This window comes from Carassius carassius, chromosome 29 (assembly GCF_963082965.1).
Source record: "Carassius carassius chromosome 29, fCarCar2.1, whole genome shotgun sequence".
NCBI classification, from domain to species: domain Eukaryota; kingdom Metazoa; phylum Chordata; class Actinopteri; order Cypriniformes; family Cyprinidae; genus Carassius; species Carassius carassius.
In genome coordinates, this window is record NC_081783.1 from 29058016 (window position 1) to 29079766 (window position 21751).

General features: G+C 38.1%; 1 protein-coding gene across 8 annotated transcripts in view; it reads left to right on the forward strand.

The window, feature by feature from the left end:
• LOC132110007 (transcriptional regulator ATRX-like) overlaps window positions 1-21751 on the forward strand; it is a 63042-nt gene that overhangs the window by 39760 nt on the left and 1531 nt on the right. For all 8 annotated transcript variants that reach the window (XM_059516539.1, XM_059516540.1, XM_059516541.1 and 5 more), the window contains 6 exons: window positions 802-979; window positions 1066-1257; window positions 13975-14124; window positions 15812-15931; window positions 17842-17937; window positions 19078-19206. In XM_059516539.1, the coding sequence (XP_059372522.1) occupies window positions 802-979; window positions 1066-1257; window positions 13975-14124; window positions 15812-15931; window positions 17842-17937; window positions 19078-19206 (865 nt within the window). The remainder of the gene's footprint in view (window positions 1-801; window positions 980-1065; window positions 1258-13974; window positions 14125-15811; window positions 15932-17841; window positions 17938-19077; window positions 19207-21751) is intronic.

The window sequence follows — 21751 nt, forward strand, 5'->3', positions numbered from 1 at the left end:
AGCACTGTGCATGCTTAAAGGGATTATTACGTTTTGAATGTGGTTATTTTTCTTACAAAAATGCATACAAGTAGCTACAGGAGGCCTTTGTTTACCACCCGGAGCCTTGTGAGAGACTTTTTTTTTTTTTTAATGGAAGTGCACTTCATATTTAATTTATTTGGGACTGAAGCAGTGCAACACACGCTGACTGCAATGATTGTGCTTGAAAGATCAAAGATGATTTTTAATATAACTCTGACTGGATTTGTTTAAAAGATGAAAGTCATAAACACCTAGGATGACTTGGGGTGAGTAAAACATAGCCTAATTTTCATTTTTGTGTAAACTAACCCTTTAAGTCGCTGCGGTATATTTGTTGTAATAGCCAAAAATACATTGTATGGGTCAAAATTATAGATTTTTCTTTTTTTTTTTTTTCATCAGTATATTATTTGTGATTTTAATTTTGTAAACGGGAGTTCCTCTGTACATATGTTTTAAGCCTCGGGCTTCGGATCCTTTCGATTTTGATTTCACGATCTTGTTTTAAAAGAAAAGATAGTTGTCTGTTTTGCTTACATACATCTATACACCTTTAACGTTTTGCGACTAAAACAAAATATGGATTCGTGTTATTCTTAATTAAAAAGTACAACAACAATAAAATGGTAAGATAGCCAACAGAATTGGCAGCACTTATGAGCTGAACTACGCCAGTGTGACCACACACAAAATTTAGTTGCACAGGCAGAAAAAAATGGTCTCAAAATATGACCATTTGGTTTTCCATGAAAGCACTTGTGTTCTTGTTCTTCTCAGGGGTCGATTGTTCCTCATCTCAACCAGAGCTGGTTCTCTTGGGATCAACTTGGTAGCTGCAAACAGGGTCATAATTTTCGACGCCTCATGGAACCCATCCTACGACATTCAGAGTATTTTCAGAGTCTATCGCTTTGGCCAAGTGAAGACTGTGTTTGTCTACAGGTTTTTGGCTCAGGTGAGAAATTTCGTTTTATTTGTTGTGTATGTAATACAGGTTCATTCATAGACAGGGCAGATCAGATCTGTAATGTCTTTCTATAGGGAACCATGGAGGAGAAGATCTATGACCGGCAGGTCGCCAAACAGTCGCTGTCCTTCAGAGTTGTAGACCAGCAGCAGATTGAACGTCACTTTACCATGAACGAACTGACGGAGCTCTACGCGTTTGAGCCCGACCAGCTGGACGATCCCTCTGAGAAGAAGAGCAAGCGGGCCACTCCCATGCTGCCCAAGGTGAAAACACCTGCTTTTCTCCGTTTGGTCTGTCAACAGAAAACATTAGTGTTCTGTTTCAATTTGTCAAGCGAAATCCAATTTAGTTGTGTAGCACTGTTCACAATACACAGATAAAACAAAGTTCATTTTGACGAGATTAAAATCTTTTGTCTTATTTTTTGCGTTAAGCAGATTAGAGCTGGGCGAGAATATAGTCATAAAGTCTGGATGTGCTATGTAGTGCATCGATTACCTGCGTTCATAAAGTATATACGATCACACTTTATTTTAAGGTCCGATTCTCACTATTAATAAACCATTAAGTATGATTTTTGACTTTTTAATTAATAGTTAATAAGGTAGTTGTTAAATTTAGGCATTGGGTAGGATTAGGGATGTGAATATGCTCATGATGAATATTTGCTTTATAAGTACTAATAAACAGCCGATATGTTAATTATAGGCATGTTAATAAGCAACTAGTTAAAAATTATGAATTGGTGCCTATACTAAAGTGCTACCTTATATTTATATTAAAGACCCTGGAGCACAAAAGCAGTCATCAGTATCACAGGTATATCTGTAGCAATAGCCAACAATATATTCTATGGGTCAAAATTATCGATTTTTCTTTTACGCCAAAAATCATTAGGATATTAAGTAAAGATCAAAATATTAAAAAGATCAAAAGACCAAATATTGTGCTACTCTAACAAACCATACATCATTGGAAAGCTTATTTATTCAGATTTCAGATGATGCAAACATACTAATTTAGAAAAATTGATCCTTATGACTGGTTTTGTGGTCCAGGGTCACATATAGTACATCAGTACAGTTTGTTTACAAATCACTGGGTGATAATATAATTTAAGTTTATTACTGTCTTTTACCTTTATTGTAACACCCCAAAAAAACTTAAAGAAATCGTTACAAGAATGATTTTTATCTCTCTCCAAAACACCTTTGTGTTTCAATTACTGTGCTTCTATTGGGTCTTTATTAGTCTGCTGTAGAAGCATCACACTGTGGTCCAGTTATCTAATATTTAATTGCATTGGTGATTGATCAGCCATTGTGACCTTAAGCACTTAAGTGATCCAAGACTGCCCGTAATGAAAGAAATCTTAAAAATCTGCCTCAAGACTGCAGAAACCCTGCTAAAGTTAGCTGCTCCTGGCCTGTGTTCTGTGCACGTTACCTTTTGATGTTCACCAGGATTGACACACTGTTATTTACTCATGCGCCTGGTTTCCAAAGCATTCAGTCTTCCTGGAGGGATTGGAGGAACAGTGCTCAGCTCTCATCTTAATAGTTCTGTCCCCTTCATCTCCAAATCTATCTAAGCACAGGTGTGCAGTCACAGGAGAGAACCCCTGAAGATTTTACAAGACCACATTGGCCTTCAAGTGTGTGTCCAATCTTTCTCAACAGCACGCAGCTGCACACTGCGACCTCCGTGACCCTTGTTTACTGATGAGTTTTATTCTGCAGAACCAATGATGCCGGGATCCTTTAATTTGAGGCAGAGCATCCAGTGCACATCCAACAAACGTGTCCAAAGTGCACAGCTGTGCAGATATTTGTCTTTTGTACCACAGAAGGTTTATATTGGGGAAGACAGAGCCCCCCCACATCTCTCTGCTGAAATCCTCAATGTTTTATCATGAGCTGCTTATATGATGTTTGAGAAACTTGTTCTTGATCAAGCTTTTATTCGGAGATGTCGCCCTACCTTTGTATGCAGCAGATGACCACATTTGTCCATATGTGCACCAGAATGTAGCAAGTCAGCTGTTATGGATGGAATCTGCTGCCTGTAATCGTCTGAAGAGGAGTCAGTCATCCCTCAAAGCCTGCAGTCATATCTCTATTTCTCACAGTACCCTCGCCAAGTTTATGGAACACAGGAAATATTTCTAAACCTGGCAGACCTCTGCCCATCGCTCTTTTCCTCACTTTGTATAATCTGTCTGCATCTTGATATTTTTTTTTTTCTTATAAAACCAAATGAATATGACAATTGCACTTGTTTTGTAAACACAAATATCAAGTTTTTTTTGGACAGATTACTTAGATTTGTTGAACTATTAGCTAACATAAATAAAATAGCTAGACTTCAATACCTATTTAGCTATCTATTTAGGTTTATCTAATTAGCAGATGCATGAAATTACCGTTCGTTGCTTTAGCAAACAGACATCGGGCACGTTTCCTTTCAAAATCATCATTCTCCGATGGAAAGGATAAGCTATACTATAGCATTTTATTTTATGAAAATGAGATAAAGATGTTTTTGTACTGAAAGAGGACTGATCTCGTTCTCATAGACGTGCCAGGCTTTATCTGCAGCTAAGCTGTATAAAAAGCAGAATGAACTGATGAAATGTTTAGACAAAAAAACACAATAAATAAATACAATTTATGAATGATGCAGTCCTAATTTATATCATTTATTACAGTACAGAAACTATAAAGTATATTATATACCTTATTCGGTGCAGAAAATTTAAATAATTGTTTGTAGTATATAAAACAATCATAAAATTGCCATTAGGAAAAAAATATATAGATTATAAATGATTGATTATTGTCCAGCAGTGTATTTGATTTATTATTGCAAATTCAAAAGTAATAGATAAGAAAATAATTCATTGTAATAATAATAAATTGATTATCTCCAACATTTTAGGGCAAATATTCTGTGGACTGATTTGAAAAAAGTTTAACTTTTTGGAAGGTGTGTGTCCTGTTAAATCTGGCGTAAAACCAACACAGTATTTCATAAAGAAAGCATCATACCAACAGTCAAACATTGTTGTAGTGTGATGGTCTGGGGCTGCTTTGCACCTTCAGGACCTGGATCACTTGCCATAACTGATGGAAGCATGAATTCTGCACTTTATCAAAAAATCCTGAAGGAGAATGTCCGGCCATCAGTTTTTGACCTCAAGCTCAAGCACACTTGGTTTATGCAGCAGGACAATGATCCCAAACACACCAGCAAGTCCACCCCTGAATGGCTCAAGAAAAACAAAATGAGGGTTTTGGAGTGGCCAAGTCAAAGTCCGACTTAAATCCGATTGAGATGCTGTAGCATGACCATAATCAGTCCACTGTGGCTGAAATAAAACAATTCTGCTAAGAAGAATGGGCCATAATAACTCCACGCCGATGTGAAAGACTCATTGTCAGTTATCGCAAACACTTGATTGCAATTGTTGCTGCAAAGGGGTGGCACAACCAGTTATTAGATTTAGATGCCGATTACTTTTTCACTTAGTGACAGGTAGGTTTGGATAGCTTTTTTCCTTAATAAATGAAATCATTATTTCAAAACACAGTGTGTGTGTGTAAATATTTCTTAAATATATACTTGTTTGATTTAAATTATACATGCATTTATATTGATGTATTATTTAAATCAAATATTTACATGTACAGTCATCGCCAAAAGTTTTGAGAATTACATAAATATTCGTTTTCAAAAAGTTTGCTGCTAAACTGCTTTTAGATCTTTGTTTCAGTTGTTTCTGTGATGTACTGAAATATAATTACAAGCACTTCATATGTTTCAAAGGCTTTTATCGACAATTACATGACATTTATGCCAAGATTCAGTATTTGCAGTGTTGGCCCTTCTTTTTCAGGACCTCTGCAATTCGACTGGGCATGCTCTCAATCAACTTCTGGGCCAAATCCTGACTGATAGCAACCCATTCTTTCATAATCACTTCTTGGAGTTTGTCAGAATTAGTGGGTTTTTGTTTGTCCACCCGCCTCTTGAGGATTGACCACAAGTTCTCAGTGGGATTAAGATCTGGGGAGTTTCCAGGACATGGACCCAAAATTTCAACGTTCTGGTCCCCGAGCCACTTAGTTATCACTTTTGCCTTATGGCACGGTGCTCCATCGTGCTGGAAAATGAATTGTTCTTCACCAAACTGTTGTTGGATTGTTGGAAGAAGTTGCTGTTGGAGGGTGTTTTGGTACCATTCTTTATTCATGGCTGTGTTTTTGGGCAGAATTGTGAGTGAGCCCATTCCCTTGGATGAGAAGCAACCCCACACATGAATGGTGTCAGGATGCTTTACTGTTGGCATGACACAGGACTGATGGTAGCGCTCACCTTTTCTTCTCTGGACAAGCCTTTTTCCAGATGCCCCAAATAATCGGAAAGGGGCTTCATCGGAGAATATGACTTTGCCCCAGTCCTCAGCAGTCCATTCACTATAGTTTCTGCAGAAGATCAATCTGTCCCTGATGTTTTTTTTTGGAGAGAAGTGGCTTCTTTGCTGCCCTTCTTGACACCAGGCCATCTTCCAAAAGTCTTGGCCTCACTGTGCGTGCAGATGCGCTCACACCTGCCTGCTGCCATTCCTGAGCAAGCTCTGCACTGGTGGCACTCCGATCCCGCAGCTCAATCCTCTTTAGGAGACCATCCTGGCGCTTGCTGGACTTTCTTGGACGCCCTGAAGCCTTCTTTACAAGAATTGAACCTCTTTCCTTGAAGTTCTTGATGATCCTATAAATTGTTGATTTAGGTGCAATCTTAGTAGCCACAATATCCTTGCCTGTGAAGCCATTTTTATGCAACGCAATGATGGCTGCACGCGTTTCTTTGCAGGTCACCATGGTTAACAATGGAAGAACAATGATTTCAAGCATCACCCTCCTTTTAACATGTCAAATCTGCCATTCTAACCCAATCAGCCTGACATAATGATCTCCAGCCTTGTGCTCGTCATTCTCACCTGAGTTAACAAGACGATTACTGAAATGATCTCAGCAGGTCCTTTAATGACAGCAATGAAATGCAGTGGAAAGGTTTTTTTGGGATTAAGTTAATTTTCATGGCAAAGAAGGACTATGCAATTCATCTGATCACTCTTCATAACATTCTGGAGTATATGCAAATTGCTATTATAAAAACTTAAGCAGCAACTTTTCCAATTTCCAATATTTATGTAATTCTCAAAACTTATGGCCACGACTGTATGTGTGCATTTATGTACAGTATACATATACACAGTAGATCAAGACATTTACTGTATGTTAAGACCTATTTTGTACCCCATTTGTGCAAAGTGTGCACTGTTTATGTGATCTTGTTCATGTGCTTAAATATTATATATTAAAATTCAAATGAAACCTGATAGTTAAGTTAACATTTACTTAAAAGCCTCCAAGATATAGGCTATAAGCGACTCTCGTTGTAATAGTACGCTATAAACTTACTCTGATCTGGCGATAGCAGCTATTCCCACCAGTCCTCCTGATTCTTTCCCTAGTGTTTCTGGGAAGACTCACCCCCTCAGTCTAAAGCACATCCTGCTTCTCAACCTGTGTGCCGCTGCAGCTCACCCAAACATCATGCCATCATGAAGGCCATCTGTTACGCTGATTCACTGCTTAGTCTCTGAAGTTTTCAAAGGAACACTGTAAACCTCCCCTGACCTGATGAACAGTCATTATTCCAAAACCCTTTTAGGATGTTCTTGTGCTTTTCAGAGAAACTAATTGGAGACAAAGGAAGCTAGCGGACTTCCACTCTAATGACAAAGAAGAGTGGTGTGGCTCAGACATGAGAGCCACCCAGCTTGGGTTCTGGCCCTGCCTGGGGCTCTTTTCATAGGCCCATTATAAAGCTGAGAACTGGGCAGGCTTGAGTGACATGGTCGGGTCGGTGTGTACACTTCCTGACAGTGGTCCATCGGTTGGAAAGTGGTAATTTGCTTTCGCTCCGGCTCCCCTGCCGACTGGGCCTCGCTGAGCAAAGGAACACATTTTAGTTGCCGTAATTAGGTGCAGGAACTGGTCTTAATAATCCCCCAGATGTTCTTTAAATGAGTGATTGCCTTCAACCCTCCATTTTTAGATATTTGCCCCAACTTGGATGAAAGAGCTGAGGGTGTGAACTGAAGTTCGTCGAAGGAGTTCTCACCTAACGTAGTCTGTTTAGTAAATGGTAGAAAAGATGGAATGATAGTTGAGGCAGGCCTGATGGACACCTGACATCCAGCCCTCTGCCAAACATCAAGAGCTGTGCAGACGCAGACTTTTTATATCAGGGCACTGAGGTTATGCATATAATTTGCTTGCAGCTGTAGAGTACATTTTGCCTGGCTAAGGTTAGGTATTACAAATATCTCAATCCTTCACATTCCTTGAGTCTCTTGCCCCGGCCCGGACCCCTTGGTTTCCTTGGTTTGTGCACCTGCATGTCAAACGTAGTGTCTTGTGAAATCTGAGGGAAGCATTAAGCTCTTCATTTTGTAGCAGATTTTTGTTTACCGGGATGGTTATGAAGGCAGAGTTGCATTTTTTTTATCAAAACAAGACTTCTAAAGTCTGTCTTTTGAAAATTCCTCCACACTTTTCCGAAGCTCCTGTATCTTTAGCTTTTTTATGGCTTTAGTCTGTCACACTTCCATTTACCCACTCTTCACACCCTGAGCACACGGCAGATGTTTATGGCTGTGGTAATGAGTGAAATAAAGTTAAGTTTGCAAATATGGATTGCATTTAACATGAGGTGGTGTGATCAAAAACCTTAAGATGCAATTGAGCTGAAATAGCTGTAAATTTGCTGAAAATGATTCAGTAGGAAGCCAAATGGCAAGAAAACAGACATTGTACCTTTGAAATGGATTGCGTTTTTCACACCAGTGGAGTTCATCTGGGAACATGTCTTAAGTAAATTGGCTTTGTTTGCCAAGTCGTAAATGTATGTAGTTGAGCAGAGCTCTTAAAGTTTATTTGAATGTTCTGTTTCACCAGCAATGATGTTTGTCGCTGTTTCAGCTTTCTAATTTAGGATAAATTGCAATAATTATTATTGCTGTCAGCTTTTAATTGATAGCTGTTTAAGGTCTTTTATAAAAATATAATGCAGAGAGATTGAGCAGTAAATAATGTGTTGAGTGCCACTGTTCAGGCGAAACTTGAAGTCCAAAAACAAAATATTGGCATAAACTATTGCACACATAGATGGCCAATATATGCCTAATTGGGCACCATTTCAGTGGTACATGATGCATTCTCAGCTTTAATGTAAGTGGCACTACAAAAGGTCAATTTTCTTGAACGATTAGTTTGTAATGAAAAATTCTGTAAACTGCCAAGTCGTAATTCTGAACCTATTCTGAAAGTAATATTCGTGTACAGTTCTTGGTGAATGTCACTGGGAATGTCTGATTTTAATAATTGGTGCACCTTCTAACATTGTCCAGTGTAAATACATAAAAAATGTGGCATCATTCCTCGGTAGGGCACAGTATTGTTCACATCATAAATACATTTTCAAAGCTAGTGGGGAAATGCAAACTAAACATTCAAAACCCAAGGAAAATGGATGCAAGTTTACTCAAGCTTAACAGAGATGTTTAAGGAGATCTACAAACTGTTTTCAAGCACATGCATAGGATACAGACTCACAAGGAAATAATTTCTATGCTTGTGATATTCCAAGATGTGAAAGAGTGTGGTCTTTAGACATGGGCTGATAGACGGTTCCTCACCTGGGCCAGTATTTATACTTGCAACAGTCTGGCTCATGCACCTCTATGCTTTGATCAGAAGCAAAATACTTCCTCCCTGTTTGACTTCCTGTGGGATCCCCACTCCCCATTTCCCTAAAAAAATTTTTTTTAAATCTGCAGTCTGCTGATTTCCCCAATCCCCCACCCAGCCTATTCCACATCCATGCATGGAGTAAAACGATATCCTTTTCCTAAGCCGTCACTATGCATGGGGTAAGCTCACAGTATGACAGTGCCAGAGTTCTTGTTACCGTCATTAGTGCCTTTGGTCGAGATGCACATGTAGGGCAGGTTACTGAGACAGACGAGACCACCCGCAGAGCTCCAGCCTGGAGATTAATCAGGAATCCCGGCATTCCCTGCTCCCCTGGACGGCTTCACTGTCATTTGACCCAGCGGCTCTGTGACCAATTTACCCACTCAAAATTGCCCGATGTTCAGATAAGCTCAGGTCGGCCCTGTCATGATGGCGAGTGTTTGAAATGTGCTCAAACAACAGCTTCATCATTGAATTGTCTTTTGCTCCAGAGAGGCAGCTCACACTTCAGTTGGCCCTCATCTTTTGCACACTTTCAACAAGAGATCATCTTTTCCATGCAGTCTTTTTCACGGTTGTGATGCAGAAGGGATTCCTCACATGGCAGAATCAAGCCATGTTTTAATTTAGCCTCTTAGCCAGAAATAACTATCACTCAGGGAATAGGCCAGGCCTGGCGTGATTGTGCTTGCTTTCGCCACATGTTTTTATTTTGCAGCTATCGAGGCCACTTACTGAAAAGCCTTGATGTGGACGGATCTGTAGCTGCGCTCTCCATTACACTCTGTTGTAATGCAGAAGGCATGGCTCTGTTTTTGGTACCTGTCTTACTGATGTTATCTTTATTTCTTGAAACAACCTTGATCTGGTTAATCATGATGGGCTCTTTGGAGGACGATTGAGGTTTGCTCACTTTCTTCCTCAGATTCTGTTTATCCAAACTTTTCTGTAGCAATTTAGTAAGCAGTCCTAAATTTAGAAACCTGTGGCTTTTCTTTTTGAACGTTGTGATGATTATGATTAATTTTGTTTTTGTCTTATTCTGTTTATTGTCTCTACTAATTCGGGTGATGACGTAACTATCACACGTTTATGTTCATGTGGTTGGGATCTAGCAGATGTTTCGAGATCTTGAAGGCATTTTAATGTAAAGCGCAGGCAAGACAAAGAAAAGCAAACAATAGCTGTAGAGTAATTTTAAACCATGTTTGTATGAGGCCTAGATTTGAATCGTGCTCCACTCAGGTGTTGTTTTCAATAACAGAGTAGTCATGGATACCAGAGTTGCATGAAAGCCTCAGAAGTTATTTTAAATATGAACACTTAGTTGGAATCTGTGTAACTTTTTGATGTCAAGTGCATAACTACATCCACGTGTGACTCCTAATAGGTGATCAGAATCTGGCCACAGTGAGATGACAGTGAAAAAGTATATTGTTTTAAAGTCACAATGAAATGGAGCTAGTGAAGCATCTTTATTTCTCTGTTGTGACGTACATTCAAGTGTAATGTATTATTAAAAAAAAAATAGAAAAGAAATGTAGTGTGGTACTTGGTTCTGTGCATCTGTTGGTGATGAACATGAGCTTGCAGAGGTAGGTTAATCAGGCTACATTTTTGGAGAAATTAATCTGCATGACCATATTTTAGATCCCTTAATCCCACCACATACCTAAATTTAAAGGGGGTCATATGGTGCCATTTCAAATTTTCCTTTCTCTTTGGAGTGTTACAAGCTGTTCATGCATAGATGAGATCGAGATAAGATTGAGTGGCCATATTGAGCGTTGAATTTTTCCCAATTCAAAACTACACAAGTGACACGTCTTGGGTATTCTATAGTCTTTGTTATAATCAGTAACTATTTCCCCACTGGATGCAACAAATGCTTAGTTTGTAATGGGTTTTATTGGTGTTGCATCATCATGCTGGGACACATGGCATCACAGTATATTAAGAGATGTAATATCTCCGTCAGACGCTTGAGATAATGAGCGAATCACAATGCACTGGATAACTGGCCAATTAGTGTACACCTCGCTTTTCAGACTTATGGACTTTGTAAAAATCTACGCGTTTCAGAATACAGGGCATAGAGGAGCAACAATTATGTACATTATGTGGAAAATAATATGTTTTTTTTAACCTTAAACCGCTTAAACACATTGCTTTAGATCAAATACACAACATAATGTTCTTTTTAGCAGCGTCCTTAAAGAAGCAAATTAGGAGTTTACTAAGATAAAAGTTAATAGTTTGTTAATAATGAAAATTGGTCCACAAGCTAAAGTGTGACTAAACTAAAAATTAAATTATAAAATGTATGATATAACTTTTTTGTAATCAACATTTATTTTATTTTATTTTTTTAATTTTCTGTTTGATAAGACACAAAAATGTTTACCGTATTTTCTGGACTGTAAGTCTTACTTTTTTTCATAGTTTGGCTGGTCCTGCGACTTATAGTCAGGTGCGACTTATTTATCAAAATTAATTTGACATGAACCAAGAGAAATGAACTAAGGCTACGTTCACACTGCAGGGCTTAATGCTCAACTCCGATTTTTTTGAAAAAATTCGATTTTTTTGGAAGGCCGTTCACATTTCTAATTAAATGCGACCTTTTGTGATCTCCTGTGTGAACGTGAAATGACCCAGAAGTGATCCACATGCGCAGAAGAGTACTCAACGGCAAACAACGTCACTCGTTGTTTGCGGAAGTAGCTAAACATGGATGTCAACAACAGTGTAGTCAACAGCGGAGCTCGTTTAGCAATATTAAAGTTATTTAAGCAGCATCGTCCGTAGGGCTGGACGATTAATCGAAAAGTAATCGAAACCGAAATTCAGAACCTCTAACCGACGTAATTTTCCCATGCCGGTTATTTCGGTTTTTTAATCCTGTTAATACTTCCCCCTTAAAAGCATACTAGCGCGTGTGTAGCCACATGACTCTGCCCCGTCCAGTCAGTGACATAAAAGCAAAACACGGAGGTGAACGCCGTTCAACACATACTGATGGCCTTGCGTCTTCACTAAAATGGTTTGGACATTCAAGTGATTAGATGATCGGATGTGTATTATTATATCGAGCTACCATGGTCGCGCTAGGGCTGTCAAAAAATAAATTAAGAATATTTCTAGAATAAAAAAAATCCACATTCGAATGCAAAAAGCATTGCATTCGAATTGTAGGTGTCCGTTAAGGAGGCAGCTTTAAGGTCCGCCTCTGGTATACTTCACATTCCGTGTTCTGTTCCGTCTTAAACAGTCTCATCCGCACAGCTTTCAGAAGGCTGACGGGCTCGATGAGCAGTAACGTTACCACTTCTGTCATCATTCACCTCGTGCATGCGCTGTTGACAGCCGCGAACCCTGTCCGCATGCAGGCACTTTTTGAGACCGTGTGGACGGATGCGCGGCTGTCCGCGAGCCCTCTTAATGACGAAAATTACATAATGCGGACAGTGCGCGGATGCGGATGGCCAAATTATACTTTGGCCTTTATCAGTGGCGCATGAGATGCGATGACAATATAAAAGTGTCATTGCATTATAATTTTTTTAACACATAGTTGAAGCAACTTAATGCAGCGCTTCTGCGATGTTCATTCAAAATATTGCGGAAAAAGAGATTGTGGAGAAGATCTTATTCACGTCAAAACGGAAACCAAGCCATTCACACAGAACGCATATTTCACGCATTTTCTAGAGAGGGACGTCTTCTTTTAACCTTGGACTCGCGTCTCACACAAGAGAGCCGCATGTTTAGAAAGCCATGTAAAATTAAGGGATATATCAGAAGAGAAGCCAAAAGCTTTTCTTCACTCTAACTAAAATTATTCATTTTAAATTCGAATATAATTTGAATTTGGATAATATTTAATTGCAAATTCGAATTTAGTTTTCAAGCCATTTTGACAGCCCTAGTTCACACAGCTGCATTGTGGCACAAACACTCATATAAACAGTAACGTTAGCTGTGAAGATCGCGGGCACAGAGGAACGCAGAAACTAGTTGTCAGCACTGTTCTGTGATTTATCACTAAAGTAGCTTAGAATCTCAAAACTTATTATAGCATATTTTTCTACTTTTGAAGGAACTATGCTGTTTACAACCCACAGCTTCACAATAATATAGAGACAGAATGACTAATTCACACACGCAATCACTCGTACTGGTACTGTGCTAATTTATCTTTATCTGATCTTTATTTATCTCTTACACCGAGCAATAATCTGTAAGAAATGTTACAAACACAGATCAAATAACTGCTGATAGTGAGCTATGATGTCAGATTGCTCTTTCAATAGGAAAAAATGTCTCACCTTTAATAGTCAATCATATTTACAGTACAAACCTTGTCAGTGAACTATGAGGGCAAAAAAAAAAAAAAAAAAAAACCATCCAAAATAATCGTTCATTAATCGTAATCGAGGTAAAATGGTCAATTAATCGAGGTTTTGATTTTAGGCCATAATCGTCCAGCCCTAATCATCCGCCATGGTTGTTGTTTATCTTCTCATTCCAGCCTACTTCAATGCAGAATTATGACGTTTGTAGTGTATCAATGACGTACGGGTATGATACATGTGACCTGGCCGTTCAGACTGAGGTCGCATTTCAAAAGATCGGATACGTATCGGATTCAGGACCACATACCCAAGTGGCCTGGGTCGCATTTGAAAAGATCGGATCTGTGTCGTTCAGACTGTCATGAAAAGATCAGATAAAGGTCGTTTGGAATTGGGTCGTTTCAGCCTCCAGTGTGAACGTAGCCTAAGAGAAATGAACCAAGAGAAAACATGACCGTCTACAGCCGTGAGAGGGCGCTCTATGCTGCTGAGTGCTCCTGTAGTCTACACTGAGCAGCATAGAGCGCCCTCTCGCGGCTGTAGATGGTAATGTTTTCTCTTGGTTCTAAATAAATGCGACTTATAGTCCAGTGCGACTTATATATGTTTTTTTCCTCATCATGACGTATTTTTGGACTGATGCGACTTATACTCATGTGCGACTTATAGTCCAAAAAATACTGTAATTATTGATTTAGCTTAATAGTCATTTTGGTAATGGTGATTATTAGTGGAGTACATCTGTGTGTGTTTTCATGTGAGATGCTGACCCATCTTTCTTTGACTCTTTCTCCCATCCCAGGATCCTTTCCTGGCAGAACTCCTTCACAGTTACAAAGACCATATCGTCGGCTACCACGAGCACGACTCTTTGCTGGACCACAAGGAGGAAGAGGCACTGAGTGAGGAAGATCGCAAGGCGGCCTGGGCCGAATACGAGGCCGAAAAGAAGGTGTGTACCCACACAAGCCCTTTACTAATATATACATGTAAAGATAATACCTGCATATCAGTTAGTAAATATAATGTTAGAGTTAAGCCATATTTCAGGTGTTTTTTTATATATATTTTTTATATTTCAATAAAAAGATATTGTCTGTTTGTATCTGGCCATTACTGGTGGCTCTTGGTGTGGTTAATGGTTATATTTTTAGTGATGCACCACACCTGTCAAATAATCTTGTGAAGTGATATCATCATAAGAAATGAATCCACACTTTAAGGAACACCATGAGAAAGGTCTAACTGTATTCATATGTGCTTACATAAAATTCCTGGAAAGATTAGAGACTCTTTGCCCCCCAGCTCAGTCACTCGTTAAGTGGAGTTTTTTTGGGAGAGAAGAGAATTGTTGCCTTGTGGGACTGCAGTTGAATTTAATTTTGCAATCACATGATATCTACACCGATTATCTGTGAAAAAATTCTGCAATCAACTTTATCATTAATCAACTTCTTTCAGTAAACTGAATCACAAACATTGTCCGTCTGACATCATTGCAAATAGATCTACAGTTAAATAAAAATACAGACTCCTTTTCTTGAACACTTCAGTAAAAAAGTAAAGTGAACATGGAAAATATCACTATAACTTTAGTCCCCAATACAGGAGCAGTGGTTATATACCAGCTAGGACTCACTCAGTTGTTATGCTGAGTATTGAGACATGGGATTAGATTTGTATGTGTGTGTAATTCATACCATATTGATACCGTTTCTGTGCTACATGTAATCTGTCTCCTAAATTTCATGTTATTTTTTGGCAAGATGTTTTACATATTATGTTTAAATCAAAGTAATTTCATCAGTGAATCACTTGGCCATAGCTATTATATGCAACGAAAAGAATTCACCTGCTTTTGATTACAGTCATTTGTGTATGTTAAGATTGAAGAGCTTTGTCTAATTTGGTTGCTTTAAATTATTAACCATGTCAGAGCCATTAAAGTGGATTTTAAGCAGTCACTTGCAGTGATTAGAGAGCCCTATCGAGTTCTGCTCAAGATTTAGTTGAAAACAGCCATACAGCGAGCGTCACATTTTGAAACCAGATTAAAAGAGGGTCTGTTTAGATTGTCCCACGGTCTGCGGCACAGCTGTGATCCACGCCGGCATCTCTGCTGCACACCTGCTCATGGCAGGTCTGAACACCGGACACTCAGCTGTGGAGTGTGTTTACGAGCTGCGTGCACCAAAGACCCAATTAGAGGGTGGCCGCATCTGCCTCGGTAGCTCATTTACACACAAACACAGCCGTCCTGCTGACCTTCAGCTCTGTTTAGAGCCGTAAGACAAACACAGCTTGGGCAGGACCCTAACAGAGGTTCACATGGATGCACATCAGGATTTTTTGGATCCTCCAGCGATATGTTGGCCAGGAATTATCGTTCGACGTATGTCTTTGCCAGATCGGAGACAAATCATGTCAAAGTTGCAAATCGAGTGGAAAATAAAGTCCGAAAAGCAATGCTTTGATTACCCTGCAGCAAGTGCTAGTGTGATGGAAGGCTGACTCATCTGTCAGGCCGAACCTGATTTGAAGATTATTTATAATTGGGATCTTTCTGTGTGACCTCATCTCGTAAAATAAAGCTTTTCTGTTTCTTTCCAACTGATGGACCCACTTGTCTGTTGTTTCAGGGGCTGTCCATGCGTTTCAACCAGCCGTCCTATTCTCAGATGGGCATGGGAGCAGGACCAAACTCTTACTTCCCCTTCAACGTGGCTGCTTTGGCCTCCATGAGCAACCAACAGTTGGAGGCAAGTAATGAGCTCCACATGCTCTTTTCACATTCCTTCAGCCAGCAGCTAATTGTGACATGCATCCTCGGGCACCAACATTTGGCTTTTGCCCTGCCAGCTGCTGTTTACTAGGGGTGGGGGAAAATATCGATTCACGTAACTATGCAGACTTTTAAAAAAAGTTATTGGTTTATCTCAAGAATCGATTTGTTTAATTATTTAACTTTTCCAGGTGGTGAGGAGAAGTTACCGCTTTTATTGCATCAAAGGGCGACATGTATAAGTGTGTTCTACTTTAAGCAGCACAGCGCAGACCAATCGGTGTATCAAAGTACTGCGAGAGCATTTCGAAAGCATGCAGAGCCGTCTGCTCTCTATAGCTCTTGTGATGCTTTGAGGTTATACAACAGTCTGTCTGCGCAGCTCTGATGCATTATGGTGCGTTCAAGTCGTGTCAGACATATCGTATTTATGAGTTGAATGCACATGGATGCCACCCCAATGTCATTATTACAAATGGGAAACTTTCAAAATTTTCTTTAAGTCCAGAGTTTCTGATTTGGGGTTAGGAAAGAAATGTGTCTGATGCAGCAGACACAGCCCAAGACTTTAGATAACACTGTTGACAGTGTTGACAGATAGTTTCTATATTATAATATATAATAATAAAAATATTTTTTTTGTAATGTACAATTAAACTATGTAAATAACATATACTAAATTTTCTATTATTGTATAGTTACCATAGAATATATAATAATTAAATTTACATCACCTTCATTAATTGAATAAAAACAAAAAAAGAGAAAACACAATTATGCACATTCTGTATTCACCGTTTTGTAGATTTAAAATTTAACCATTTTTTACAATTTATGTCGAAAAGTTAAATCGCCATCTTGTTCCGACCAAAGTGAATTTGAACGCACATGAAATCCTAATGATGACTAGCATTCTGATTGTAACCACCATTTACTCTGGTCATTTTCAAAATATTACTGTTATCATGTCATGAAATGTAGTTTTAAAAGTATTTCAGACGAGAATGTAGTATGCGGTTTATTTATAAAGGCCATATTTAAAAATGTGTTTCGCCGATTTTGGAGACGATCCTCTCCACGCGATCAGCAGGCTCAACTCGACTAGTCCTTCTGACAATTTCGGCTGGCTCTGATGTCTCTTTAGTGGTTAAACATAAAATATAATTCGTTTTGGGTAAATCTAACAGGTAATCTTTGGTCTTTATTCAATTAATCTATTAATATGTTAAAATGAAAATAAAAATAAAAAGAGGCAATACTGTTTGATATAATATTTTGTTTCATTGTAATGCAGGCTATATAACCCTACACATTTCCATGAACTACATTTCTTCGGCTATTTAATCTGTATAAATGAAAACTAAAGGAGGCAATGGTATTTTTTTTTTTTTTTTCAGAATCTTGGGAGAATCATGATCTCTATTTGAGACAAAAAAATAAATAAATTGTGCAGCTCTACTAAATTTGACTAAACCGGTATGAAACGTAACATAGAACTTTATTTTATTTCCAAAAGTATTTTTACTTCTAATTTTGTTGCACATTTGACTATGTGCAAGTTCAGGGTTTTGATACTTGAAAGTTTCATGGTTCAAGGTTCTTTACAACACACACAGTGTATGTGTATGCTCCTGAAATAAAATATAGCAATAAGCAAAGAAAAATCACAATAAATTTAATATCAAATCAAAATAGTAACATAATCGCAATACTCTGTTATTGCAATATATATTTGAATCGGCACAAAAGTATCGGGATAGTATAGCATTACAAATGCTAGCTATCTCTGTGAAAATAGCAAATTTAGAAATGTTTTCTTGCTAGGTTGGTTTCATCTCGTCCAGTATTTTCTTTCTTCTCACAGTTTTTTCTCTCTGTGTGTTCAAGGATTTGATTAACCAGGGCCGGCAGAAAGTGATGGAAGCTGCTAACGCTCTGAAGTCAGTGCCCAGGGAACCCCTGGAGGATATCATCGGGCAGGTGGTGAGTGATGTTGGCTTTCATCGGAAAGGCACTAATGTACTCATGACACAGATGTTTTTCACCCTTCGCTTAGGAGTGAAAACAAGTTTTTTTAAATGCATGAGCAACAATTTACTGTTAGTGAACATCCCAAAGAGATACATAGGTAAATGTTGCGTGCTTTCCTCTCTGTATACAAATAAAAACAACAAATTGACAGCGGTGAGAAAACAGCAGTTAAGAAAGCATCTGATCATGGCCATGTGGATAAGTTTGCACAGCTCTGCAATTCAGCACTCCAGTCAGGTCATGATTATTTATACAGTAGTCAACATTTAAAGTGGATCAAAACCTTTTATCAAAATTATCCTAAAACCTAAAACAAAATGTGACTCTTTCAGTTAGAATAACAGCTGCAGTTTCTGCTATAAAGCAGTTCTCCAGTGTGTTCATGTTTTAACTCGCGTCTGACCTCACCAGACTGAACAGAAGAAATGAATCGCAGACATTTTCCAAGTCAAAGAATCATCTACCTGTTAAAAGAAGGGGTTTAACAGCAGGAGCAAACAATTCTAGAAACTCCAAACAAACTTTATTTTGGCCTGATTTAGTTCGCAATGACATCTCATTAGTTTGGTTTTTAGATTTTGCTTCTTGTATATCACGGCCTTAAAGCTTCAGGTCCAATGTTGCATCTATAGGCTGTTAAGACCAATAACTGATGCAAAACACACTTTCCCTGACAAGGCAAAAATCACTGATGTTGTTAGTACTTCCCCCATTTAAACCTATAATGCATAGGTTGTCCCATATATTTTGTGCTAAAGACATGAATGAAACTCTGGTTGGGTGATAAAATGACCAAAATCTATTGAGTCATATTTGGGGACCAGAATAATATAGAGACTTGAAGATGGGCTCTGTTGACTGGACAACCACATACAACACATACATACCCTAGTGTCATGGAGCAAGCTTTTTATTTTTTTATATGCACTACTGAGGCTGTAGTTTTTGCCTATAGTTTGCTGTGTCATCAGTATTAAGCTTGCGCTGTTGGACTACATTCTGAACAACAGATAATTGTGTTTGTGTGTGTGATCGTGTAAGTGTTTGTTAGTTGAGGTCTACAGGATGTAACAGGTGTGTTGTTTTTGGCAGTGGAAGGAGAACCCGAGTTTACCCGAGGCTCAGGTTCACTCCATGGCTCTTGGGAGGCAGGCCGGCTACGAGATGGAAATGAAACACAGGGAGGCTGTTTACCGTGATGTCCTCGGCAAGCAACAAACTGTACGTTTGCACATCTATCACTAATTCTGTGACACCTTATGTTTTATCTGTGTTTAAGTGACATTCACTTTTTTTAACTATATAAATTGAAAAGGGATTTTCACATCCGGGGACCCTGTTGCACTTCTTAATTCTCCATCTGTCAAAAATAGTTTTATTATGTGATGTGTGAATTAATTAAGGTTTCTGGGGGTCTCTTAAAAAGTTTTATCAAATTTAAGTGCATAAAAAGTTAAAATGTTGCAATAAAGCATCATGTTGTTATTTAACTTAAAAAGGCTGATAAATGTTAGTGCTTCATGCTTCAGTTTACAAATTCAACACTGTTTCACTTTCTACAGACTCATCGTTTCAGAGCAGTTCAAAATCAAACTGTGCATGTATGCCAAACGATTGCTTATGATCTCCTGGTTCATAGTGTTTATACTGTAATATGTTGTAGATGGTTGTAAGAGTATGTATTTAACAATAATACAATAAACTACATCTGGCATTTAAAAATACAACATTTAATACTAGTAACAGCAAAATAGTATTTTTTTTATTGGGTTTTTATATCATCAGCAAAATCCGATGTCCATAAAGCTCTAATTTGTAATTGCTATATTTTTGTGTTGCAGTTGTTACTTTATTATGTTGCGATTTCATCCAAATGTACCTTGTGATTTGAGGGTAAGCGACTGTTTGTTATCAACAGTTCAGAAGACGTGAAATAAAGTGCATGCATCTGTAATAAAACTTCCCTCACACAGCTCTGGGGGGTGAATAAAGGGCCCCTGTAGTAAATCCATGTGTTTTTGTAAGATAAATATCCAGATTTCAAACGTAATAAACACTTTTTTCTCACTTCTGCTAACTGTGGAGAACCAAAAGATGTGCAGGTGGATGTCGTAGTTTGTCAGCGCTGCGTGGTTAGTGAAGTGTACGGAGAGAGAGAGAAAAAAACAAGCCGTGTGAGGGACATTTTATTACATATTTGTGCACTTTATTTCACGTCTTCTGAACGGTTGACAACAAACACCCGCTTACCCCCGTTGAGAAGAGCAAAGACTGTTTTTAACCCTTTCACGCATAGTGGTCACTACAGTGGACAGCTATTAAAAAAGCATTTTCTTGAATTTGCACGGGTTTTTATGGCAAAGTTGCACATCAATCTCTTCATTGGACCCTGGTGCATCATCCTATAAATTGCAACCAAGTGGCAAGCCTTTGTGTTTCGATTTTTTCCCCCTCCAAACCAAGATGGCCAAGGGTCAGTCAGACATGCCAAGTTGCTCCAGAATATCCACCCATTCCTTCTATCATAGGAGACTCTTGTAGGTAAAAAAAATATTGCAGCATAAAGCAATATCTAATGAGTCATATCACAGTAAAATTTTCCAAGTTTTGATTTTAGATTGAGAGAAAACTCTGATTAATCACATGTCCACTGTAGTGGACGTCATGCATGCAATGGCTATATTTCAGCTACAATTCATAATTATAATGTGAATATTGTTTTTGAAATTTAAAACTTAAAAACTTAATATGCATTGACTTTTTCTACTGTAAATAAATGTATTTGTATTATTAGAATGTAATTTTCATTGACATCGAAAAAAGTCATGTGATTACATAATGTATGACACTTGTAATGCATTACTTTACTTGTTAGATCAAAAAGTAATCTGATTTTATAATGCATGTTATTGTAACGCGTTTTTTTACTAATAACATCAAAAAGTAATCTGATTATGTAATGCATGTTACTTTTAATGCGTCTCTTTACTCATAACATCAAAAAGTAATCTGATTAGGTAATGCACATTACTTGTAGTTAATTACTTGTTAGATCAAAAAGTAATCTGATTATGTAATGTGCGTTATTGTAATGCGTTTTTTTACTCATAACATCAAAAAGTAATCTGATTACGTAATGCGTGTTACTTGTAACACATTACTTTACTTGTAACATCAAAAAAGTAATCTGAATGGGTTATGCATGTTACTTGTAATGCGTTACCCCCAACACTGATCATTTCAGATGAGATTGAAAAAAAAAAACGAATCGCTAGGTTTTCTCAGAGGAGGGCTATGATAGAAATGTGCATGTACATCTTGAACATAATCATAATTATCAGCTAATAAGGGTAAATCTCCATACTCTGGTGCACTGGAGGCTCCCTGAGTGGTTTCCACAGTTGTACCTTGACAGGCAGTAGAAAATTTTGAAGGAATCACGTCCTCATGTTCTGATATCATAGATACGCGAAGTGCAACTTGTATGAAGTTGTATGAAGCCATTGCAATATTTTGCATTTATATTTTTAGCATATATTTTATAGTTTTCACATTATTTGATATAATTGCATTGATTAGTTTGTTAAATTCACATACTTTATCTGTTTGATTATTGTCTTATATTTAATACAGTATATCTTCAGTTTAAACCAACCGCATGCTGTCCACTTAAGTGGACATCTGAAGATCTCTTTGAAAAATTTGTAAAAAAATAAAATAAAAATCAATTCTTGTTTTTCATGCCCTAAGATCAATAAAAACACAT